This window comes from Thunnus maccoyii, chromosome 4 (genome assembly GCF_910596095.1).
Source record: "Thunnus maccoyii chromosome 4, fThuMac1.1, whole genome shotgun sequence".
Taxonomy (NCBI): Eukaryota; Metazoa; Chordata; class Actinopteri; order Scombriformes; family Scombridae; genus Thunnus; species Thunnus maccoyii.
In genome coordinates, this window is record NC_056536.1 from 32,072,456 (window position 1) to 32,097,821 (window position 25,366).

Sequence of the window (25,366 nt, forward strand, 5' to 3'; positions counted from 1 at the left end):
TAATCAAACAGGACTCTCTCAGTGTGTGGTGTGTACTCTGCTCTGATTGGCTGACGGTCTGTTCAGTAGAGGAAATCATTCAGTGGGTATCAGACGGTATATAAAGATGGATGTAGCCAGGTGTGACATCATCATCTAATGGTTTCACTGGCAGCTGTCAATCAACGCCCACACGGCAGACATCAAAGCTACTAATAATAAGTCTTCAAATCTAATTAACTGAGCGATCATTTCCAGAATGACCAGCAGCACACTTATTAGAGGGCCTGAATTTAGAGATTGAGACCAGAATGACTCGTTGAAAACAATTATTGATTTAGTGTTTCTAGAGAGAAGTTGAGACTTTTTTAATGGGAGTCAGTCGGAGCAGCTAGCGGCCGTCTGGGACACTTAAAGGTGCTTCAGCCTCAAGATGTGGTAGCTGCTGATTGGTGGATAAACATAACTAAGAAACTCCTCACTGCTTTCATTGTGAAGGTCCACGTCAGACTAATTTAATGTATTGGATTATATTTCAATTAATGTAAATTAATGCAGCTTCTCTGTGTGCTGATACATGTCAACAGTCTGTTCATCTGCTCACAGCAGTGTTTAGTTTTTCCTTCCACGACAAGACAGAATGATGTAATGTCTCTGTTTTCTGTGTGTGTGTGTGTGTGTGTGTGTGTGTGTGTGTGTGTGTGTGTGTGTGTGTGTGTGTGTCAGGGTGTTGATAGTGGACTGGGACGTTCATCATGGTCAGGGCATCCAGTATCTGTTCCAGGAAGACCCCAGGTGACTCCTCCTCCTCCTCCATCACGGTTACAAACTCTGAGCTCAAACACAACTCAACTCAGTGGAGTTAAAACACATTTGTCTGTGTGTGTGTGTGTGTGTGTGTGTGTGTGTGTGTGTGTGTCTGTGTGTCTGTGTGTCTGTGTGTCTGTGTGTGTGTGTGTGTGTGTGTGTGTGTGTGTGTGTGTGTGTGTGTGTGTATGTGTTGTAGTGTGCTGTACTTCAGTGTCCACAGGTTCGAGCAGGGATCTTTCTGGCCTCACCTGCCAGAGTCTGACTGTCAGTTTGTCGGCAGCGGACGAGCTGAAGGACGAAACATCAACCTGCCCTGGAACAAGGTGAGTCTTCATCTAATCCCTCCTCCTCCTGCTTCTCCTCCTCCTGCTTCTCCTCCTCCTCCTCCTCCTCCTCCTCCTCCTCCTTCAGAGAGAGAGAGTATTTTATTAATCCTAAAGGAGTAGATTGTGAAGTGTCTCCTAAATATTACTGAACATAGAAACTCAGGACTCTCTGGGTGATTTAACCATCATGTATGTTTATGTTCTGACATCATTTTAAATTATTTTAACTTTGTTTCTGAGAAATCAGATTTTTTTTGGCGGACGGCTAAAAAAATACTACATTACCCATCAGCCTCAGCTGCCGTCAGAGGTGGGAATCAGAGGCGTAATGGATTCAAAACTCTGTCGTTAAAGTTGTAAACAAAAGTTTAAAGTTGTGTTTTTTCCGACACCAGAAGCTCGCTGTCAGCGGAGCATGTGGCCGAATTTTAAATCCTGTGGTTGGATATTTGTTGCAGAAATGCACCATGGGAGTCGTAGTTAACTCCTCTCCTCTAGTTTTTTTAGGCTTGTAGTTTTGAACCAGATATTTTCTAACACAGTTGTTCATCTTTTATTCTGATGATTCAACCAGTAGAGTTTCATGTTGATCCAAACTGTAGAAGAGAGAACCGAGACTTTAACTGCAGTAACTCCTCCCACTTCACACCTGTACTCCAGTGTTACAGCAGTAATAAATAATACAATTAAATAAAACAAAAATAGACTAAATGAAACTAAGAAATCCCAGTCGGCAAAACACCTGGATTCATTAAGCTCTGACGCTAAAAGCTGTCATGTCTCTGCCATCAAAGATGATTAAACATGTTTGAGTTTCAGTAACTTTTTTACTTGCAAATTTAGTTGAATTTAATTCACTTTCATCTTCAAAGACCCGTCAAAGTAAAAGTCTGGAGAAACATCAACATCACTTCCTCCAAGACTTTCAAACTCTGAGCTGTTTTTTTATGTCTTTGTTTTATTCAGACGGGGATGACTGACGCTGATTATATCGCAGCTTTCCAACAACTGCTGCTGCCTGTCGCCCACGAGGTAACACACACACACACACACACACACACGCACACACCCACACACACACGTTTACACCCTCCTTGACATAAAGCATTCCTTAGACCGTAACCTTGACCCTTATTTCTAACCTTTAACCTCATTCACTCTGCACTTATTTTGGAGCAAAGACTGTCTGTAGCTCCTGAACCACAGTGACTATCTGCATAAACACACAAACTGCACAAACACAAACAGACCAGAAGGTCTTTGAAGTCAGAAAAAATGAAGAATTTTTGTCCTGTTAAAATAAAAGAGATGTTTCAGTCTAAATAACTGCCTGTGTATTTGTCTGTAATGTTAGATAATTGTAGATAAATACAATAAATGAGTGATGTATATTTACATATATATATATATAATATGAATAATGAGGTGTGTGTGTGTGTGTGTGTGTGTGTGTGTGTGTGTGTGTTCAGTTTCAGCCTCAGCTGGTTCTGGTCTCTGCTGGGTTTGATGCTGCAGTCGGAGATGAGAAGGTAAAAACACCACAGACCTGAGATCAGTGACGGGATTGTTTCTTTAACGGATTTAAATTAACTTTCTGTGTGTGTGTGTGTGTGTGTGTGTGTGTGTGTGTGTGTGTGTGTGTGTGTGTGTGTGTGTGTGTGTTTAGGGTGAGATGTGTGTCAGTCCTCAGTGTTTCCATGTTCTGACTCACATGTTGATGAGTTTGGCTGAAGGTCGACTCGTTCTCGCTCTGGAGGTAAAACACTCAGTTACACATCACCAGATTACATCACACATTACACACACACACACACACACACACACACATCTCATCTCTACTAATGTGTGTGTGTGTGTGTGTGTGCAGGGAGGTTATAACCTGCAGTCGACAGCAGAGGGCGCTGCAGCCTGCGTCAGAGCTCTGCTCGGAGGAGCCTGTCCACCACTGAATCCGCCCACCGCTCCGTCTGACAGGTACCTGACACACACACTGATGTCTCTGCTGATTGGTCAGTCACCGAGTCACCTGATACTCCTACATGTACGTCCTTTAGAGCAGAGGTTTTCAAACTGTGAGGCACCTCCTCAGGGGAGTTGCATCTAAACTTCTCCTTCTTCTTCTCTGAGTTGTAACTCAGTCAAATCTGAACACAGACATGAAACAGAAATCATAGAAAAAGACGCTCCCTATGACCTCAGAACCTGCCTGAGAATCATCACATTTTGAAGTTTTCTTCAGTATCAAAGAACTGGAGCAACAAACAGAAAAGTTTCTTAATCTTTGTTGTTTAAGGGGGCGGTCTGAAACGTTTTCAATCCTTCTGTTGTTGTTTTGATCTGATACTGTTGGTTTGAGCTAACAGCTGCTAACAGCTAGCCAGAGAATGAATGATGTTCTCGATATTTGGCCAGATAAGAGCTTCTTCAGGAGCGTCTTTCTGTGTTTATGTTCCACATCTGACCAATGAGAGGAGAGAACGTTCTCACAATGTTTAATGATGCATTTTAGTTTGCTTGGATTTTTTTCCTGCGTAAAAAGGAACTGATCTCATTCTCTGATTCAGAACAAACACACTAGAGGTTTGAAAGCTCTCAGATGATGAATATCACTCTCATGTCTGAGTAAAGAGTTCAATAACGATGCTGTTTGATTATAATCACCTCTCTGTCTCTCTCTCAGTGCTCTGCAGTCCATCTCTCAGACTGTCTCAGCTCTCTATCCACACTGGGCCTCTCTGCAAGTCCTGGGTAGGACACACACACACACACACACAAACACAAACTTACTCTCTCTGTATGATGTCATGTTGTGATGACGTCATTTCCTTCTTCTTCTCTTCCTGTTTCCTGTACAGAAGGCGCCCCGTTGGCAGAGGCGAGCGTCATCAGAGCAACAGCCAACGAGGAGAGCACACAGAAGACCAGCCCCGCCCTCTCTGTTGCCACGACGACAGGCCTGGTGTACGACGAGAGGATGATGGAGCATCTGAACATGTGGGACAGGTGTGTTGTCGTCGTCTCAGCTCTTCTATGTTCACAAGATAAAATCACGTAAATGACACAAACGTCTGTGTGCAGACATCATCCCGAGCAGCCGCAGAGAATCTTCAAGATCTTCTCCAAACATCAGCAGCTGGGATTGGTTGACCGTTGCCAACGCATACCAGCTCGCTCGGCAACCGAGGAGGAACTCGCCATGTGTCACAGGTATACACACACACACAATCATATGTAAAGGCAGACATAAAACATGGAAATGCAGCTGAAGAACATCATACTAACCAAACTGGGTGTGTGTGTGTGTGTGTGTGTGTGTGTGTGTGTGTGTGTGTGTGTGTGTGTGTGTGTGCGTGTGTGTGTGTGTGTGTGTGTGTGTGTGTACGCAGCGTGCAGCACATCGAGCAAATGAAAGGCACAGCGGTGATGAAGCCCAGAGATCTGAACAAACTGGGAAACGAGTTCAACTCCATCTACATCAACAACCAGAGCTTCCAGTGCGCTCTGCTGGCTGCTGGAAGCTGCTTCAACGCTGTGGAGACGATACTGACAGGACAGGTAGAGCGCACGCACACACACACACACACACGCACACACAGGTCAGGTGTGAGTCATACACAGTGTAGGTGGCTGACAGTTTCTGATGGATATGAAACTCTCCTGGTTGAATCATCAGTACGTAAGATATAAGATGAACAACCGTGTTGACTGTCTACTGTCACCTGTCGCTATCTTGTTGTTGCCAGTCTGCCTTCATGTCTTATTGTGGTTTTGCTTTTATTGTGTCAGACTAATTTATGTATTTTACATATTTTGCATGCTTTTTGTATCTGTGCTTCTGCTTTGCATGTTCTAGTTAGTGTCTAACAACGCAGCTCAGTGTGGTTTTATTCAATCTACTTCTCTATGAACATTAATATGTTCATGTATTTATTGTCTTGCATATCTTGTATCATGAGTCTCTGTGTTGCATGTTGGTTTTTATTAATATTATAGATGTTCTTCTTTCTTCATTTTATTAATTGTTCCGCAGGCTTATAAACGACCTCAGTAACTTTGTAATTTCTATCTCATTTTCATATTCTGTTTTTAGGGCGACTCTGTAACATCTGTCCTGTTAAATAAACAAACAAATAAAAATAGATAAAAAGTCAAAGCTATAAGCCTGAAGACATAAAAAATAATTATTTCCTCAATTCATTGATTAGTCGTTTGGTCCATAAAATGCTAGAAAACGGTGAAAAATGTTGATCACTGTTTCCCAAAGTACAAGATGACGTCCTCAAATGTCTTGTTTTGTCCACAACTTAAAGATATTCAGTTTACTGTCATAGACAACGAAAGAAACCAGAAAATATTCACATTTTTGAGAAGCTGGAATCAGAGAATTTGGACATTTTCCTCTTAAAAAAACGACTCAAAACAATTAATCGATTATCAAAATAGTTGGCAACTAATCAATTAATCAACTAAACTTTGCAGCTCTAAAGGAGAGGAGTCAATTAGGACTCCCAAGATGCATCTTGGCAACAAACATCCAATCACAGAGCTTCAGATTCTGTTATGTTCTCCGCTAACGTTACATCACAGAGCTGAAACACAAGAAACAGTCTTTAGATTACAACGTAGCGTCGTTCAGTATAATGACACAAAAACTGTTGAAAACAAATAATTGAAAATAAAAATGTACGAGTTGAACTGTGTGTGTGTGTGTGTGTGTGTGTGTGTGTGTGTCTCTCCAGGTGAATAACGGCGTGGCGATCGTTCGTCCTCCTGGTCATCACGCAGAGAGAGACTCTCCTTGTGGTTTCTGTTTCTTCAACACGGCGGCGCTCGCTGCCCGCTACGCCCAGAAAATGTCCCGTCATCCACCGCTGCGAGTCCTCATCCTGGACTGGGACGTTCACCACGGCAACGGGACGCAGCACATGTTCGAGGACGACGACAGGTGAGGAGAGAAGACTGAACCGAATGAAGAAAGATGTTTTTTTTAGTGAAATGATGTGAAGTGATGCATCGTCATTTCTCTGTCTCTAGCGTCCTCTACGTCTCCCTCCATCGCTATGACAACGGGATGTTCTTTCCGTCTTCAGAGGACGCCGCTCCTGACAGGGTGGGCGTGGCAAAGGGGGCGGGGTTCAACGTCAATGTAGCGTGGAGTGGCGGGCGGATGGGCGACTCTGACTACCTCGCTGCCTTCCAACACGTCGTCATGCCGATCGCCACTGAGGTAGCAACACACACACACACACACACACACACACACACACACACACACACACACACACACACACACACACGCTTCATTGACTGTAAGTGACTGAGTCATGTGATCGGTCGGTCCTCTCTCTGTAGTTTAACCCCGGGTTGGTTCTGGTGTCGGCCGGATTCGATGCGGCGCGGGGGGATCCGCTGGGTGGATATCATGTGACCCCGGAGGGATACGCCCACCTCACAAACATGCTGATGTCACTGGCCGGGGGGCGGGTCCTACTTATACTGGAGGTGAGTAGCGATGTGAAGTGAAATAAATTAAACTTGCAATGATTAATGGATTAATTGTCAGCTGTTAAATTAATCAACTACTATTTTGATAATTGATTAATTGTTTGGAGTCGCTCTTTAAGAAAAAAATGTTTAAATTCTCTGATTCCAGCTTCTCAAATGTGAATATTTTCTGGTTTCTTTAGTCTTCTATGACAGTAAACTGAATATCTTTTGGGTTGTGGACAAAACAAGACATTTGAGGACGTCATCTTGGCTTTTGGGAAATAGTGATTGACAATTGTCACATTTTATGGACAGATTAATCAAGAAAATAATTGACAGATTAATCGATAATGAAGGAAATCATTAGTTTCAGCCCTAAAGTGAAGTGGTCTCTCGCTCTCTTTCTGCAGGGAGGTTACAACTTGTCCTCCATCTCTGACTCCATGGCGATGTGCACCAGTGTGTTGCTCGGCGACCCCCCTCCCTCCCTGGTGACACCCCTCCCCCCTCCTCACCACAGCGCCGTGGCCGCGATCAACGAGGTCATCCGACACCACACCCCCTACTGGAGGTCACTGAGGATACGCAGTCAGTACAGGATTTTATTTGTATTATATTATTGTCTTTTTATTTTATTAGATTTTATTTGAGTAACTTCCTGATCTTTCTCTCAGTCCCAGAATCCGTCCGGGCTTCCCTGCCGTCCCTGAAGCATCGTGGGAAACGTAGTTCTAAAGGAAAAGGCAGGAAGTCAGACCAGAGCAGCACAGACAAACCACCGCTGCCCCCTTCAGGACAGGAGGTCACAACAGTAACACCAACTGTCACTTTAACTTCTTGAACCAGAATAACTGAAATCAGATTACATAAATACAGTAAGGCCTCTTTAATTGTGTCTCCTTTTTTCGTCCAATCAGGCGGACCACAGCCTGGACCAGCTCACTCAGGGATTGGCCGGTTTGGACATCAGTCACACCTCGTCCAATCATCCCGCTACGTCTACCCCGGTGGGCGGGGCCAGGCCGAAGACCCGCCTCAGCGAAGAGAAGGTCGTCTGCAATGCTGAAGTGAAGGCGGAGTCAAGTGAGGTGACGCCTGAGCAGAACCAATCAGCAGAGAGCGTGCAGCCTCAGGTGAGCAGTCAGTCTGATGGCTGTTACTCAGTGTTGGATGTCCCTACACCTGTATTTCCCACAATCCTTTGCACTCTGGTTGGACTTAAGTGGCTGAAAAATGAGGCCAAAGCAGAAGTGCCAAAAACCTGCATTCTCTCTAACGGCCAGCAGGGGGCGACTCCACTGGCTGCGAAAAGACCCCACTTCTCTCTTCATTTATTACCTCAGTAAACTGTTCATGGTCTCAATCGCTAGTTTCAAGTCTTCTTCAATACAGCATGATGTTCATTTTGTAAATTATGGTCCCATTTAGAGTAAAATAGACGATAAAGCAGCGTATGCTTTAGGGCGTGGCTATGTTGTGATTCCAATGTCGCCACCACGGTGTCAACGTTGCTTACGCAACCATTGCGTATGGGTTTAGCTGCTGCTATTTCACAGCGTGTTTTCAGTTCCAGGGTTCCCGCAGATCCTTGAAAAGTCTTAAAAGGCATTGAATTCATGAATCTAAAAATAAGGCCTTAATTGGTATTAAAATGTCTAAAATAAATCACTCCAAAGTCTTAAAAATGCTAAGACATGGGAAGTAGGATGTTATGAATCTTTTTTTTTTCTGACGTTACAATTTAAAATCTCAAAATCATTTTAAAAATATTTTACCAAATACCTCTCACGTTAACGTCGTACAGATCAGGATAACGGAACCAAAAACACTCATTTTGTTTGGAGCTGGACAACGTTCAGGTGTACGCCTACACTGGCTTGTAATGCATCGTGCTAACCAAGCTAGCAGCTAGCGCTATGGTCAGCCACACCCTCTCGTCCAAATATGGTCACTTCTGGCTCCAAAAATCAAACATAGCGACGGCCAAATCCAAGACGGCGATGGTCTAATCGCTACACTCAAGGCTTCAGAACGACAAACCAACGAGTGACATCACGGTGACCACGTCCATAGTTTTTACAGTCTATGGTTGGAGTGCAGCTTCAAATATGAAACAACAACTGAGAAATGACTGTTTCGCAATATTCGACAAGCCAGTCTTCACCCGGAACGTTTAGTCTGACGTCATATGAACGTGATGATGTCACATCCTCTGTATGACATGACGATAAAAGCCGATCTGTGTACAAAACAAACAGCTGCTTCAGGTTCAGCCGACATCTCTTCAAACGTGGGAGACTCCATGGACCGAAGGCATCATCAGGCGACTTCTCAGTAGCCCCGTTAGCTTGTTTACTTGTATTGTAAGAAGGTAACTAATGAAGAAGAACAAGAACATTAAACAACCTTCTACAGAAAAGAGAAAAACCAGGTGACGCTCTGAAGACTCGTGGCAGCAAACTTTCCTCCAGAAAATGACATCATAACTTAAATTATATGATATATAAACGTTACATTCATCACATTTTAAACAAAGAATTTAACGAGACAAGATCAGACTTTATTGATCTGTGGATTTATATTCAGCAGCAGCAGAGACAAGCTGAGAAGTTTAACATCCTGTGTCTTGTTTTAACTTATTTAATGTTTATTTATATGAACCATATGATCCATAAAAACAAATCAAACTACATTAATGATCAGCTGTTCTGTTCATGTGTCCCCATAAACCATGAACGACCCTGAAACCTTTATTATTTACACGTCACATGTGTCTGTTGTACTTTATATATATAATATTCTGTCTTATTATCTTCCAGGCTGTTGCCGTGGCAGCGTCAGAATCTGTCGCAGCTGGAAACGAGGCCGCAGCCGGAGCGGAGGCGGAGCCAGAGGCGGAGGGGGCGTGCGGTTGGTCGAAGCCTCAAGGAGCTTTCGAGCTGACGTGTCAAGTTCAGATGGACGGAGTCAGAAAATTTTTATTTATATTCAGTTTGATCAGTGAGAATAATTCTGTCTGTCTGTCTAACCTGTCTGTCTGTCTGTCTCTGTTCAGGCCGCCATGTTTGTGGTGGACCCTCTGTCCTGGTGTCCTCACCTGGACGCGGTGAAGCCCCTCCCTCCCTCAGGTATAGATGTCTTCCGGTCGTGTCAGGACTGCGGCTCTGAGGCTGAGAACTGGATCTGTCTCACCTGCTACCAGGTGACCCGTCTCACCTCTTCATGACATAATGTGTCTCAGACTGTTGACAAAGTATCTGCAGGCCTTTAAATTTCCTGTCAAAAGGTGTTTAACATTTCCTTCTGACAGTAATATGAAGCTTCAGTGTCCAAATGAGTCAAATCAAGTAGATATCTTTCAACGTTACAGTCTTTTTAGTGCCAAAGTTCCTCTTTTTGTTACTATACTTCCACCTGCAGCTCAACAGGGAAACACTGACTGAGGAAACACAAAGAGGGAATTTGATGCTAAAAAGACTGTAAATGTGTCAGATATCCACTTGATATGACTAACTCAGACTGCTGAAGCTGAATAGAAGCTTCACAGAGACTTTTAAATGACTGTGTGGACACACTGTGGATTTTATCCTCCATCACTTCCATTGAAGACGCTTTATTATCTAAGTTATTTTTATTAAAACTGCGACTAAGAATGGTGGACGCCCAAAATGTCCTCACTGTCAAGATCTGAAATTGGTTCTCACAAATATAGAAGAACAGAAGTACACTGGGTGGGTTACTGTCTCCTGTCGCTATGGTTACCAGGGGCTGAAACGTAATGTTCCTCATAGAAGCTTCACATCAACTTTTAAATGACTGTGTGGACACACTGTGGATTTTATCCTCCATCACTTCCATTGAAAACACATTTGAAGGATCTTTTAATATCCAGTATGAACAGGAGGAATGATTACAGCGAGGAAAACCTCTTTCACTGCTCATATGGACACCTGACTGCTGGTTTAACACACACTTGAACAACTGTGAACCCGTCCTTTTAATAACATCCATTCTCTGCTGGTTATCAGGTCGCATTAATTCAATCAACTACATCATCAGGAATGATTGTTATCGTTGGAGCCATTTCTAGAAAGCTCTATTGTTTTCAGTTATTTCAAAGGAAATAGTTTGACCTAGTGGTTGTTTTTGATGTTAAACCAGCATCACCTGACCTCACACATCAGGAACCTCTTAATTAAGGCAGGTGTGCTGAAACTGATGGACTGTGGAAGACGCCACGGAGTGTTCTGGTTATTTTTTTTTGGTTTAATCTTAGTTTTACTCAGTGAATTTGTTTGTCCCTGACTGGTTTTGATTCTTTTGAAAAGGTTTATTTTGAGGAATGTTTTTTCAGGGATTTTGATTTCATTTATGATACAACAGTCAGTGAAAACAGTTTGTGGTCTAACCCAACATCTCTCAGTACCCATCCAAACACCTGGACCACAAAAACCATCGTGGATCATCAAAGCACGAGTAACCAGTCAAGTCAGTTGTAGACCAGACTAACAGTTAACCAACATACAGCGTGTTGATCATGTCATGGCGTCTGTGAGCAGCTATTTTGAACATGTTCCCATTAAACGTAGAAGCCACAATAGTTATAAATCTTGCTGGTAAAATGTGATATTATAATAATAAATAATTGTAGGTGATGTCATCATTCTTTCACACTTTGGTCAGTTTGATGGTGAAACGGATGTTAAATTAGATTCTACATGTTGAACCTGCAGAAACTTTTTTGCTGATGACATCATTGTGTCGCCTGTTGATGATGTAACCTGTTTCCTGTCCTCAGGTGTTCTGCGGGCGTTACGTTAACGAGCACATGGTGACTCACGGCACGGTGTCCGAACATCCGATGGTTCTGAGCTTCTGTGATCTGTCCGTGTGGTGTTACCTGTGTGAGGCGTACGTGCACAACCAGGTAACAACCAGCCTGTCGCACTCCACATAAAATCCAGATGTTTTTCTGTTTTATTATTTTCAGGCAAAAAGAACACGATAACGAGCAGGAACAGGTTATTTCAGCCCATTCTGTCCAGTATTTTAACATATTTATCACATCATAGTCCTGCAGTAAGGCTCAGTTTCTCCAAACTGTTTATTTCAATGATAATTAGTCAGTCGTTCTTTGTTTGGAGGTTTTCTTCTTGTCATGTCTGTGTGATCGGTTTCTTGCTCACAGACAAAAGTATTAGAAAGAGATTTGCATCCTGAGTCATCTGTTGACCTGGAACTTTGTCAGACTAGTCAGACTGCCTCCATCATTCATCCTGTCCCCGAGGAACCAGCTGTTTATATTTCCGAATCACAAAATATCGTATTATATCCATCCAACAGAAACTCTCACCAGGATCTTGAGTCGGTCGTCTTCCCAAATATTGTTCTAGTCCTCCTCTTATATCTCCAGGCCGGATTAAGATTAAGACTCTTTCATTTACTCTCAGTCACGTTCAGTGGATTCAGGAAGTTTACTGAGTGTAGACGGCTCAGTTTTCCATTTATAATAAATTTGCAAATATTTCTAAAAACTAGGGCTGCCTCATAGAAGCTGCTGAGTCGATAAACCCGAGTCGACAGTTGAATGTCATGTTACAAATGTCAGTGGAATCACTGCCTTTATTAGCCATGTCATCATACACAGATTAACACAGAATGACAGGCATTAAACTTTTACAGATTGTCTCTAAATCACATAAATACACATAAAACAGTGATGGAAAGAGATGATGGATGAGGACAGCATGACGCAGAGCGACGGCTCCGTTTCCTGCTCTCAGCTCCGGCAGCACAGTCGACTAAACTCCTGTTTAAACAGACGCGTAGCAGCATCTCTACTATCCAGTGTGATCAGTCTTCATTTAACAGCGCTGTCGGCAGCCAATCAGGAGACACGCTCTGTGCTGTGCTTGGATTTTTTTAACTGAACTAACACCAGGACGCACACTTTATGTCTGGAAATCTGATGTTTTCACATCACAAACGATGAACAACAGCATTAAAACACGAGTCTCGCAGGTAAAACATGAGACTCACATCAGTAGACTTACATCAGTTTAGTGCAGGGCGGCTGCTCTGCAGTAACAATAACAATGTTGTTAATGTTGTTTAGTATGTAGGCCCATAAAAACAAAATATATAGAGTCCAAAAGTCTGAGAGCACTTTCCTGTGATCCTACTGTATATAACAAGATAAATATAGATGAGAATATCTGGAGTCGGGCTACTAAAAACATCACTTTGCCATTAATGGAGTAGATTAATGGGCAGAAATGGCAATTTTATCTCTTTATAGATTTAAATCTACAACACAAAGTGTGCAGAAAGTGAAGGAGTCTGATTACTTCCTGAATCCACTGCATCTGTCGGTCAGATCACAAACCTGATTACAATCCGTCTGTTTTCTCAGCTACATGTAAATCAGATTCGGCTCCAGAGGGACGAGATGATGCAACGGAAACTGTTTTAACAGACAAAAACACATTTTTTTTTATCTGTGCTTGTTGTGTTTTTATGCAGAGTGCAAGTTCACCTTACAGTCAGCTACAGTTATCATGTGAATATGGACATTACAATCACAGGAAATAATGTTGCAGCGGCTCCTCACAACATTTCATTCATCCGTTTATTCCTGAACAACAATGTTGAAACTAAATGTTGCTTTAATGAATGAATAATGTGTTTAATCCTGAACAGGAATCACATTCAACATGACAAACGTTTCTGTTGTTAACTGATGTTTATTGACACGTGTTCATCTTTTTACTGTAAGAAACTGTAAAAATGTGTTTTCTCTCTTGTCTCAGACTCTGTTTGAAGCTAAAAACGCTGCTCACTTCACCAAGTTCGGAGAGGAGATCCCTCCGTGGAGCTGAGACGAGGAAGAGGAGGAGGAGGATGGTGTGAAAACCTAGAAGCTGTCTGTTTTTCTCTTGTTTTCTGTCTGTCTTCCCTCAGCAGCGTGTGATTAGACTCATGTGTGTTGCCATGGATACTGCAGCCAGCTAGCAGCAGTGGTGCTTTGTTGGAAATGTAGTTGAATCCAGTGACAACTACGGCGTCCCACAACTGCCAAAAGAACAAACAAACTCCCATGCAAAAACAAAAATACAAGATTGTTTTTATGTTGTTTTTTTGTTGTTTTGTTTTTTTTAACTGCGGCTCGGTGCTAATCATCAGCAGCAGGTTGTCGGTTCGATTCCCTGACAACGTGACCAATCACCAGCAGCCTTTGGACGGTTTTATTTTAAAAAAAAAAAGAAAAAAGAAATTCTGATCAGAAACATCAGGAAAAGACTCTTTAAATACTGTCAACAGAAGAAGAAGAAGAGTTCTGCTTCACAGCGAGTTAGTCAGTGGTCACAGCGGTGATGATGTCACAGCGGTGATGATGTCACAGAGAAACACGCCCACAAACTGCAGAGTGAAGAAAACTGAAGAAGAAGAAAAACTTGATGTAAAATACTGGAAACATGTTAGAAATATTCATATGCATCTGCAAATGTCTTCGATCATTTTAAGAAACTACAGACAGAAACATTTGATGAAGAGAATTTTGGAGTTTGTGGCTAAAAAAAAAAACAAAAAACAAAAAAAAAAAAGAAAAACTAAACTCAGTAAGTTTGTGTTAAACTGCAAGTTTTGGACAAATAATTTGAAAATGTTAAAAATGTTAAGAATTCAACATAAAGTCCACGAAGTTCTGCCACTTTCATCTCTGAAGTTAAATTTTTTTTTTTTTGAAAGAAAAGATTTAAAAATGTTTCCTGTGACGTCGCGGCGAGGAGCAAAGAAACACTGCGGGTGCGTTTGATTGTCACACCTGCAGGAGGCTGACGGCGTGGAGACGTTTCTGCAGTGAGTCGGGATAAAAGTTTCTCTGTGAGGTGTGTTCGATTTACACACTGTGTAAAAGGCAGCGTTACCGTGGCGATAAGAGGAGGCCTGTGAGCTGTGCAATATTCTGTTTCTGAACAAACGTTTGTTCTGTTTTCTGTCTGTGTTTTATTACTATTAAACATTTGTTTGTTTGTATGGAATCGATCGTCCTTCTTCTTATAAACAGTTTGTGATATAATATTCATAATTCATTCTGGGGCTGCTAATGATTATTTTCATTATCAAATTAATCTGCAGGTCATTTTACTGTTTGGTCTATAAAATGTTCAGAAAACAGAGAAATTAGTTTTAATTTTCCAGAGTCACAGATGACGTCTTGTTTTGTCTGATCAATAATCCAAAACAAAGATATTTAGTTTATCATCTATGACAAAGAAAAGCAATAGTTTCATTTGAGAAACTCAAACCAGCAATTTTGGGTATTTTTTTGCTTATAAAAAATAATTTTCTGCTGATTGTTTAACCAACTAACTGCTGCAGCTCTGGTTCATTATAAACAGTGTTTCTGCAATTACAACTTCTCATTATAGAAGTTCTTACTGAAGAATTAAATATTCACATTGTAGATAAATAATTTTTATACTTTTAAATGCATTTTTGCATTGAATGACTGTGTGGACACACTGTGGATTTTATCCTCCATCACTTCCATTGAAAGCATATTTGAAGGATCTTTTAATATCCAGTATGAACAGGAGGAATGATTACAGCTGTTCATATGGACACCTGACTGCTGGTTTAAGACAGATGTGGAAAATTATGGACTTGTCCTTTAACCCAGTATGGCTGTAAAATGGTACGTCGGTGTTATATTGGCCCAATGATTTTTACTGCGTATTTTTATTTTTTTTTCCTCCAGTGAATGGAGGCTGTAAGGTTAGATAGAGGGCGTCATGTTGAACCTCTGAGATGCTGCAGTTCCTTCTGTCAGCCTGCAGGAGGCGCTGTGGCGGAGCTGAAATAGCAAAACAGAATTTATTAGAAATGCAGAAATCACACTCTGCCTCGGTTTATCCTTATATATATAAACATCCAGTCGTTATTATTATTGTGTGTGTGTGTATTTATATCAACATCAGTGTTACCGTCAGTATTTGAAGATCAACATCCGGGCATGTAGAGCTGGAGACGGTCCTCCATCTCTCTCTCTCTCCATCCTCTCCTCCGCCTGCATCCTCTCATCCTGACCGACACAGACTCACAGACAGACAGGTGTATCTCCAGCTGCAGGTTTGTTTCTGCTTATTTATTTTAGTTTCAGTCAGCTGATCGTGTTTAACCGGATGACTCTCATTTCTCTTAAAAATCACCTACAGGTCAGATTCAACGCTGCGTTTATCAGTAAATAACTGATGATAATGATGATGGTGATGATGATGTAATCGCAGTCAGTAGAAGCGCTCCGTGTTTATGTTTTTATTTCTGCTGATTGTATCTCGATGCTGATTGGCTGTCACGCTCTGATTGACGTTTATGGGTTTTTTTTTATTGCAAATAGAAGAAGATCGAACAATAAGACGACACGTTATTTCCTGTCTGCGTCACATTCAAACTGTGTTTAACTGAGTTTTATTCATTAGAGCATCAAATAAATCACATCTTCAGTGGTGGAAAGTAACTAAGTACATTTACTGAAGTAGTTTTGAGGTACTTGTACTTTACTTGAGTATTTCCATGTGATGCTACTTTCTACATGTCAGAGGGAAATATTGTACTTTCTACTCCACTACATTTATTTGACAGCTTTAGTTACTTTTCAGATGAAGATTTGACACAATGGATAATATAACAAGCTTTTAAAATACAACACATAGGCTTCCTGTATATGTACACATGTAAAGTAGTTACAGCAATGTAAAAATACTCCAGTACAAGTAAAAGTCCTGCATGAAAAATCTAAGTAAAAGTACATAAGTATTATGAGCTTGATGTAGTTAAAGTATTGCAGTAAAAGTAGTGGTTTGGTCCCTCTGACTGATATATTATTATATATGACATCATTAGATTATTAATAGTGAAGCATCAGTGTTAGAGCAGCATGTTACTGTTGTAGCTGCTGGAGGTGGAGCTAGTTTACACTACTTTATATACAGTTAGCTAGTTTAGTCCAGTGGTTCCCAACCTGGGGGTCGGGCCCCTCCAAAGGGTCAGCAGATAAATCTGAGGGGTCATGAGATGATTAATGGGAGAGGAAAGAAGAAAAAACAAAGTTCTGATACACAAATCTGTTTTCAGTTTTTGGACTTTTTCTGTAATCTTTGATTTTTGCTGAAATATTGGATCATTTGAACATTTATTGAAATGAAAGCATGTGAGAAGTTTAGAGGGAAAAAATCACTATTTGGTGGAGCTGTTAACAACTCATAGACATGTGAAATGTGACCCCGACTACACACTGCTTTTTGTAAGACGTCAAAAGCCAAAAAGGTTGGAAACCACTGGTTTCATCTTTAACAATGTGTTGTATTTTAAAAGCTTGTTATATTATCTATTGTGTCAGATCTTCATCTGAAAAGTAACTAAAGCTGTCAAATAAATGTAGTGGAGTAGAAAGTACAATATTTCCCTCTGAAATGTAGTGGAGTGGAAGTATAAAGTAGCTGTAACAGCCTTTGGCTTAGTTGAGCAGAGAGTCCCCAAGCTGATGCTTCACAGTTCGTTTATTTCTCATCAGTCATCATCTCATGCACCATGAAGACTATAGAAAATATACAAAATACAAAAATTAGAAACCATACTTATCTACAGTCATTTATGTCAAAAATACAGTACACAGACGATAAAATGAATTAAACAACTATTAAAAGTAGCCACTAAATTAGGACTGACAGCAGCTTATCTTACTGATACTAATATCCAGTCAGCAAACATAAACACTGACTGCAAACACTATCTTCTAAATTCAACTAAACTAAATTCAAACCCTCATACAGAGCTGACTAAACTGCATTTACATTTAATCCAACACAAGCAGTGAATAAACATTATAGTACTGAATACATCAAACTCCAAATAACTTCACCCTCAAATAAACACATTTAAATTCACACAAAGAACGAAACCACTGCTACTCTAATAATAATAATAATAATAATGATAATAATAATAAGAATAACAATAATCTAACAAGATAGCGCTGCACGCTAATCACGTAAACAAACGAAACAAAACGTTTTAAACAATTTGAATGAACATCTCAACCCTGCGGTACCTGCAGTAAAGGTAATTAAGACTGATTCACATACTTCATTCCGCTCACCGAGGCTGTTAGCCAAGATTTCAGGTAGTTTTTTCTCGTCTCGACCCTGGATACATCTCCTTGTGTCTGGATAACATTAACATCGCTCCAACTCTCTCTGCATGTGTCTCTGCTGAGCACACCGGGCTAATTAACGCTAAACGGCAGGTGAGTAGATCTAATATACACGGGTTCACCTAGTCGATTAATCACGGGCAGCAGGGGGATTGTCTGCCACCTTGCGGGAAATGCAGGTTACTACGCAGGAAGAGCTTCAATTCAAAACTATCAAATAACAACTAAGGAATAAATAAACAACAAATGTAAATTAACTAGAAATAGGAGGCAACTTCAGACTTATAGACGGTAGGAATTAGCGGTCAGTTACAGTAGCATCACATGGAAATACATGGAAAGTAAAGTACAAGTACCTCAAAATTGTACTTGAATACAGTACTCGAGTAAATGTACTTAATTATTTTCCACCAGTCTTCCCGTTACCTCAGTCACAGGTGAGAGGAAAACCTTTGTTCGCATGTATCCTGCTCACATCTGACGTTGTGATCAACTGCTTCTTCTTCTTTTTTCTTTAAAAAAAAAAAAAAGAATTTTCAACAATAACAACATAATACAATACTAAGACCTACAATTAAGACAAGACCAAAAACCACGACACAAGAGGAAACACAAATATAGAAAGAGAGAAAAAACAAACACAAAGAAGCAAACAAAAATCAGCAAAATATTCACAACCTGGTGCATTTATAAAATGCAGTTTGTATGTAGTTAAACTGTTATATTTGTTACTCCCATACTCATTACTCTTGACTATTCCTCTTTCAAGTATATTGCTACTGGTGACCAGTCCCTCACAAACTCCTCAAGAGTGCTGCTTCTTCTAAAATTCACTTTAAGAGAGACTGAACTCTCTCTCTCTCTCTCTCTGCAGTCATGTCGGTGTCTCCCGCCCTCGCCGACCTCTCTCGTCTCTACCAGACGGAGTTTGTCCGCAGCGCCCGGGCGGTCGGCGTCCTCTGGGCCGTGTGCACGCTCTGCTTCGCCATCATCCAGGTGGTCGTACTGGTGCAGCCGTCCTGGATGGGCACCACAGACACCCGCCACCAGGGGGTCGGACCCGCCCCTCCCAGCGGCACCCTGGGACTGTTTGAGGTGAACATTAAACCCCTCCCACAAACAGCACCTGTCCGATCATAGCTAATCACAGCAGGCGTGTCGGTGTTTGTAGTTCTCCTCGGCTTCCTGATCTAGTGAAGATGGATTTTTACCTCATTTGTACCAAAATAAATGCCAAATAAATTAAAGTAAATGTGTTGAAGCAGTGTTAATGAAGCTGTAGTAAAGAGAGATTATGTGTTTACGAAGAATTTTGGAGGGTCGCCTCTTTTTTTAGTCTTGATAACAAAGGCATGAAAGCAAAAGTGTGAGGAATGTATTAAATAGTGTATATCTGCTCTAATATTAGCATGCCCAGTTAACTAGCTTACTACCTGCAGTTAGCATATCATCATCATGACGTTACAGGGTACAGGTCATAATGCACTTACAATGGAAGTGATGAGGGACAAAATCCACAGTCCTCCTTCTTTTTTGTTATCAATTGTTGTTATTCCAAAGAAAAAAACAATAACACAAAATAACAAAGTGTAATATCATAAAATATCCCACTATAACATGAAGGGGGCAACAGATTTGAAACATTCCAGTTAAATTTGATACTAATAATGATCTGTTAAATCACAATTGACGATAGGGCAGACAATCTTTAGGGATTTTTCAAGCAATTAAGACAAACTAAAGTTGTGTTCATTTTCTCAAATGAGCAGATTGAATACATATCTTCATAATTCATGATAATAAACTGTTCAGATGATACCGATACCATTCAACTTAACAGTTAGGAGATTGCTTGAGCATCACAGTCCTCCTTCTGTGCAAAAATGTATTTAAAAGTTTATCTGAAGCTAATATGAAGCTTCAAAATGTCCAAATGAGTCAAATCAAGTAGATATCTTTCAACGTTACAGTCTTTTTAGTGCCAAAGTCCCTCTTTTTGTTACTATGCTTCCACCACAAAGAGGGATTTTTTTATGCTAAAAAGACTGTAAATGTGTCAGATATCCACTTGATATGACTAACTCAGACTGCTGAAGCTGAATAGAAGCTTCACAGAGACTTTTAAATGACTGTGTGGACACACTCTGGATTTTGGCCTCCATAACTTACATTAAAAAGCACATTTGAAGGATCTTTTAATATCCAGTAAGAACAGGAGGAATGATTACAGCGAGGAAAACCTCTTTCACTGTTCATATGGACACCTGACTGTTTGTGTGTGTGTTGTCAGGTGTGTCTGGAGTCGGACTGGCCCGTCCCGGACTGTCGTGGCGGTCTGTCCAGTCTGTCCCCTCTGCCGTCCTTCCAGTCTGTGGCGGTGTTGGTGGGCGTGTCTCTCTGGGCGGTGTGGACCAGCGTCCTCTGTCTCTGTCTCTTCAGGTTCTGCAGCGCCGCCACCGTCTACAAGATCTGCGCCTGGCTGCAGCTCACCGCAGGTCAGATAATACCACTGGTTCTACTGGTTTTACTGGTTCTACTGGTGCTGCATGTGCTGCTGTTTAAGTGGTACTAGTGGTTCACGAGGTCACTACAGGTCAGCTAGTACAACTGGTAATGCTGGTTCTATTAGTACTGCTGATACTTCTGGTGTGACGTATATTACTAGTACTAGTGGTATTACTGGGTTCACTGGCACTGCTAGTATCTGACCAGTCACGTGACACTGGGAGAGGCACTCGGCTCACTGCAGGTCAGTTACTGGTTCTACTGGTAATGCATGTGCTAGATATACTGCTGGTAAAGTGTCACTAGTGACACCAGGTCACTACAGGTCAGTTAGTAGTACTGGTACTTCTGGAGTGACTGATCTTACTGGTACTAGTGGTATTACTGGTATTGTTGGTACTTATAGTTCCACTGATTCTATTGGTTTTACTAGAGCTATAGATACTGATGGCCCTACTGGTGTGACTGCTTCTACTGGAACTGTTGGTAGCACTAATTCCACTGGCACTACTGGTTATACTGGCACTACTGGTGCTACTGGTACCGCTGGTGTTACTGGTTCCACTGGTTCTATTAGCTACTGGTGCTGCTGATGCTAATCGTTCTCCTGCTACTGTTGATACTGGTGGTGCCACTGGTTCTGTCTGTACTGCTGGTAATACTGGCACTGCTGGTACTTTTTTTTTTTTTGACAGTATTACTAGTTGTACATCTGGTGCTGCTGTTTCTCATGTACTGGACTGTAAAATGTAGGTGAGAGAAAATACATCGAGGACCAGAAACAGAGCAGGCAGGAGGAGGCAGGAGGAGGCGGGGCTTCATCTCTCTACTGTAGATCATAGTCGACCCTCATCCCTTCCCTCTTCTCTCTCCGTGTCTGCAGGTTTCTGTCTGGCGTTGGCTTGTCTTCTGTTTCCAGACTCGTGGGAGAGTCCAGAGATGAGAGCTCTGTGTGGAGACTCGGTGAGTTTTATATGAGCATGAGTGTCTCTGTGGACTCAAATCTCTGAGCAGTATATAAATAAAAGATCTTAGACACAAAAACTCACATAATAAAAGACAGATGTTGTATGATGTTCAAGGTAAAACAGGGTTTCACTCAGAGTATGATTCCGACTCTACAACCTCTCTGCATCCTGTTGTCCTCCATAAAGTCAAAGACTTGCTGTTAGAAGGCCTCTCAGTTTTAGATTTTATAAATTATATATAGTGTTTAACGTTCCAGTCTTCTTCTAGTGTGTTACTCTCCTGGTATTTTTCATCCTTGCTTTGCCTTTACATTCTTCTTATTGGATTTTGCCTCCTGACTAACTACCTGTGTACTGAACTGTGCAAGTAAAGACTGTTTTCTGATCGAGACTCCTGTTTTTGAATCATGCTGTTGAGTCCTCTTGCCTGTTACTACACCAGTCGTTACTGTTGTTTTAAGACACACATGAAAAATTGTGAACCCATCCTTTAACAATTTATATTGTTAGTTAATTTAATCTATTAGTAACTAAAGCTCTTAAATAAATGTTGTGGAGTAAAAAGAACAATAATTTCCTCTGAAATGTAGTGGAGTGGAAGCACTAAGTAGAATAAAATAGAAATAAACTACAAGTATCTCAAGTAAATAATCTTAATTACCCTCTATCACTGATATTTAGGACGACTGCTGGTGCTGTACTGGTCACATGGTTCTGTATTGTTCTGCAGGTGGGCAGTTTCTCTGCAGGTAACTGTTCGGTCCACTGGGCGTACATCCTGGCCATACTGGGCGTGTTGGACGCCGCTATCTTGGCCACGCTGGCCTTCGTCCTGGCCAACAGGCAGGATGCCCTGCTACCGCCAGACGCCAAGGACGGTGAGGCTGGGGGGGGGGGGCGGGGTAACAAGAGGGGGGCGGGGCATGAAGGGGAACATTACTGATAAAGCTTTCCTCAAACAGTTTGATCATAAGACTGTGTGTTTGTGTGCAGTGACCACAGGTCTGCTGATGTCAGCGTAGAGTCACCGGGTGAGTCTCTTCTTCTTCTTCTATCATCTCTTTTCATCTACACACAAACATTTGACTTTGTTTTCTTTCTTTATTTTTCCTTCTCCTCCTCTACAGTTCTCCTTCTCCCTGATCTCTTTATTCTTCATCATCATCACCAGAAGAGACAAATGTTATGGAAACAAAGAAAGGCCGTAATATTAGACTAGCTGTATAAGAAACTGAAGTGTTATTGATTTAAACACAGCTGAATGTACCAGTCAAAAGTTTGGACACATGTTTCCATTCATTAACATGTATATATTACTCAGAGAACCATTAGTCTGAATGGTCTGAATTTATGTGAGTTTAATTTTCCAGAAACTCATTTCAAGTTGTGCAACTTCAAAAACGTCTCAGAAGTTTGTCTTCTTTTTTTTTTGTCTTCACACATTCAGACAGGAAATTCAAGTGTCCAGTATTCAAAAAACTTTTTTCGACTTGTTTGAATTTAATCTAAAAACTTGAATAAAAAATCTGGTCAATTTAAAACAAGTTGCTCAAATTGGAAAAGTGACATTCAGACACCAAAATTCAAATTTGAGCATCTAGACTGCAGAGAATAATCAATCGATCAGAACTCTGTCCAATCAGATTAGATTCTGTCAGTCACGTGATCCAAAAAAGTTCAGATGAGCGACCAGAAACAACAGACACTTGACTTTTCTGAGTCGTGAACTCATTAGTGGAACCACATCAATTCAGACAGAACATTTCAACAATATCTAAATTTCATAATTACCTTTTGCTCAGTTGCTCATTAAATTCAAATTATTATAATTATTATTATTATCTTTTTTTGCTTCCATAAATGTCAACACGGACCAGAAGAAGTTGCATCGTTCCTCCTTCTCTCCTCACTGTGCAAGACGAGGAAGAAGAAGGTGAGAGAGAGAGAATTAAGAAAGAAGAGCAGGTATAAAGAGAGGAAGAAGAGGATGGACAGAGGTGAAATGAGAAATAAGGAAAATCTTTGTCCGTAAACATGGCTGCTCTGTAGCGACGCCACAAACAGAAACCCAACGCGTTCTATGAATCATCTGTTTATAGTGGAAAACATGTTGACATGAAATCTGAACCTCAAAGAAACTTCCTGAGATTTTAGTAAACCATATTGTTCTCTGTCTTCTGACTATGAGTTGTTAACAGCTCCACCAAATAGTGAATTTTCTCTCTAAACTTCTCACATTTCAATAAATGTTCAAATGATCCAATATTTCAGCAAAAATCAAAGATTAGAGAAAAAGTCCAAAAACTGAAAACAGATTTGTGTATCAGAACTTTGTTTTTTCTTCTTTCCTCTCCCATTAATCATCTCACGACCCCTCAGATTTATCTGCTGACCCTTTGGAGGGGCTCGACCCCTAGGTTGGGAACCACTGGACTAAACTAGCTAACTGTATATAAAGTAGTTGAAACTAGCTCCACCTCCAGCAGCTACAACAGTAACATGCTGCTTCAGTATTCATGTCATACATAATAATATATCATTTTAGAGGGACCAAACCACTACTACATGTTGCTGTTAATACATGTTAGCTAGCAATTAGTCCATCAGAGAGTCACCAGGGCTTAAAAGCCAGTGAACTCGATTTGTAGCTTTTTCTTAAACTTTACAAATTGTTAGCATTAGATCCACCCTCCATCATCTCCCAATATGTTTGTTTACATTGTTGGCTAGGACAAGTTAGCTCAGTGTTAGCTTTGGGCTCAGTTAGCTTAGAGTTAGCTTCTGAATCAAATTAGCATGGTGTTAGCTTAGGATGCTCTTAACTTTTAGGTCCACTTAACTTAGAATTAGCTTAAGATCGAGTTAGCGTCTGGGTTCATTTAGCATAGAGTTAGCTTCGGGTCCAGTTGGCTCAGAGTTAGCTTCTATGTCTTCACCTCTGGCCTCAGTCAATTAAACCCAGCTGACGAAAGGATGGATTGGGTGATTAATTGAAAACTAACAAGCTTCCAGTCTTTGTGCTAAGCTAGGCTAGCAGTTTCCCTCTGCTCACAGTGGTATTTGTGCTAAGCTAGGCTAATACAGAGATGAAATTGAGATCAGACTGACAAAGACAAAGAACAGGAGGATCTAATAAAACATCAGACTGCTCTGTTAGCATGACCTTTGACCCTTTTCTTCCGTCTTCCAGTCTGAACAGATCAGCTGTTTGTTGTGTTTTAGATGACGTTGCCTTGAACTGATCGTCATTTCCTGTTGTTACATTCAGTTTAACTGTTAGAAATGTTACTATATTATATAAGACTTTATTTTCATAGAGCATGTATAACTGTACATAACATTTTATCCAAGTATGGTATTTAGAAATCTTTTACATTTACAAGTTTTTGAATTTATTTAATTAAATTCAATAGTGGGAGGTCACATGACATCATCCAGTTAAAAACCATATATCTCTGTAGGCCTATCTCTAAAGTGTTCCTTTATGTGGAGAAAAATCCACTTTTCAAGCTAAACAAGCCGTTCAGATCTCCATTAGAATATCTGAGAAACAGGTCCGTTTTTCTCAGCTCATCAAAAGTTAAACCATGTGGAGAAAACTGTCAAAAAAAAAAAATCGACATAAACATCAGCAAAGATATTTGGTTTTCGTGTTGAATGAAAACGTTGCTATGGTTACCATCGAGAAGGCATTTACTGAAATGTGTTTATGTGGTTTTTAAGTTAAAAAAGACAGAAGCTGAACATGTGTGTAATAATATTGTCCCTCATGTGTCTCCGTACAGTTGAGCCTCAAAAGAAATGATTATTTATAGCAATTTTGTAGAAAATGTTTGTATGCAGATTACAGTGTTTGTACTTACAGAATGTATCCTGCATGTCTGATCTGTCTGTTAGTGTCTCAGTATATTCAGACTGTACAGTAACGTTTGCCAGAAGCAGTATTTATGTATTTTATGTTTTTGATTGTAATGTTTATTTCTTTTTTACATGTGAGAATAAATTATAGACAAACAGAAGTGGGCAGAGTGATGCAGAGTTTTGTGTGAAACACTGAAGGATGAAAACACATCACA

The 25,366-nt window shown here is 40.8% G+C and overlaps 2 protein-coding genes and 2 long non-coding RNA genes across 5 annotated transcripts in view; 2 read left to right on the top strand and 2 right to left on the bottom strand.

Moving 5' to 3' along the window:
- The window catches only part of hdac6 (histone deacetylase 6), a 24,347-nt gene extending 9,703 nt beyond the window's left edge, over nt 1–14,644 (top strand). Inside the window, exons 10-29 of the mRNA XM_042409097.1 lie at nt 706–774; nt 986–1,112; nt 2,082–2,147; nt 2,585–2,644; nt 2,782–2,871; nt 2,983–3,089; nt 3,796–3,863; nt 3,971–4,118; nt 4,194–4,322; nt 4,502–4,670; nt 5,855–6,060; nt 6,150–6,342; nt 6,468–6,617; nt 7,013–7,190; nt 7,277–7,404; nt 7,520–7,735; nt 9,422–9,568; nt 9,658–9,804; nt 11,401–11,529; nt 13,412–14,644. Coding sequence (XP_042265031.1) covers nt 706–774; nt 986–1,112; nt 2,082–2,147; nt 2,585–2,644; nt 2,782–2,871; nt 2,983–3,089; nt 3,796–3,863; nt 3,971–4,118; nt 4,194–4,322; nt 4,502–4,670; nt 5,855–6,060; nt 6,150–6,342; nt 6,468–6,617; nt 7,013–7,190; nt 7,277–7,404; nt 7,520–7,735; nt 9,422–9,568; nt 9,658–9,804; nt 11,401–11,529; nt 13,412–13,480 — 2,596 coding nt within the window. The 3' untranslated portion in view covers nt 13,481–14,644. The remainder of the gene's footprint in view (nt 1–705; nt 775–985; nt 1,113–2,081; nt 2,148–2,584; nt 2,645–2,781; nt 2,872–2,982; nt 3,090–3,795; nt 3,864–3,970; nt 4,119–4,193; nt 4,323–4,501; nt 4,671–5,854; nt 6,061–6,149; nt 6,343–6,467; nt 6,618–7,012; nt 7,191–7,276; nt 7,405–7,519; nt 7,736–9,421; nt 9,569–9,657; nt 9,805–11,400; nt 11,530–13,411) is intronic.
- Nucleotides 13,860–16,172, bottom strand: LOC121895688. Its single transcript, XR_006095831.1, has 3 exons — nt 15,590–16,172; nt 15,407–15,459; nt 13,860–14,038 (listed from the first exon to the last, which is right to left on the bottom strand). It is a non-coding gene; the product is annotated as an uncharacterized LOC121895688 (long non-coding RNA).
- Nucleotides 16,173–17,146: 974 nt separating this feature from the next.
- On the bottom strand, nt 17,147–18,235 carry LOC121895689. Its single transcript, XR_006095832.1, has 2 exons — nt 17,750–18,235; nt 17,147–17,202 (listed from the first exon to the last, which is right to left on the bottom strand). It is a non-coding gene; the product is annotated as an uncharacterized LOC121895689 (long non-coding RNA).
- A 93-nt stretch (nt 18,236–18,328) lies between these two features.
- lhfpl4b (LHFPL tetraspan subfamily member 4b) lies at nt 18,329–23,520 on the top strand. 2 transcript variants are annotated; one of them, XM_042409100.1, is made up of 6 exons: nt 18,329–18,912; nt 20,108–20,312; nt 21,206–21,285; nt 22,021–22,168; nt 22,284–22,321; nt 23,171–23,520. In XM_042409100.1, the coding sequence occupies exons 1-5, from the start codon at nt 18,694–18,696 to the stop codon at nt 22,310–22,312; spliced, it is 681 nt and encodes a 226-aa protein (XP_042265034.1). In that variant the 5' UTR covers nt 18,329–18,693; the 3' UTR covers nt 22,313–22,321; nt 23,171–23,520. The 2 variants fall into 2 exon arrangements, with proteins under 2 accessions (XP_042265034.1, XP_042265033.1); XM_042409099.1 differs by lacking the exon at nt 23,171–23,520 and adding an exon at nt 22,418–22,745.
- Nucleotides 23,521–25,366: the final 1,846 nt, after the last annotated feature.

Bases quoted from the DNA above. Each gene is read 5' to 3' on its own strand.
- lhfpl4b (XM_042409100.1), top strand. From the start codon at position 18,694: ATGTCGGTGTCTCCCGCCCTCGCCGACCTCTCTCGTCTCTACCAGACG. The intron at 18,913-20,107 runs GTGAACATTAAA...GTGTGTTGTCAG, and splicing joins GCACCCTGGGACTGTTTGAG to GTGTGTCTGGAGTCGGACTG. The intron at 20,313-21,205 runs GTCAGATAATAC...CCGTGTCTGCAG, and splicing joins CTGGCTGCAGCTCACCGCAG to GTTTCTGTCTGGCGTTGGCT.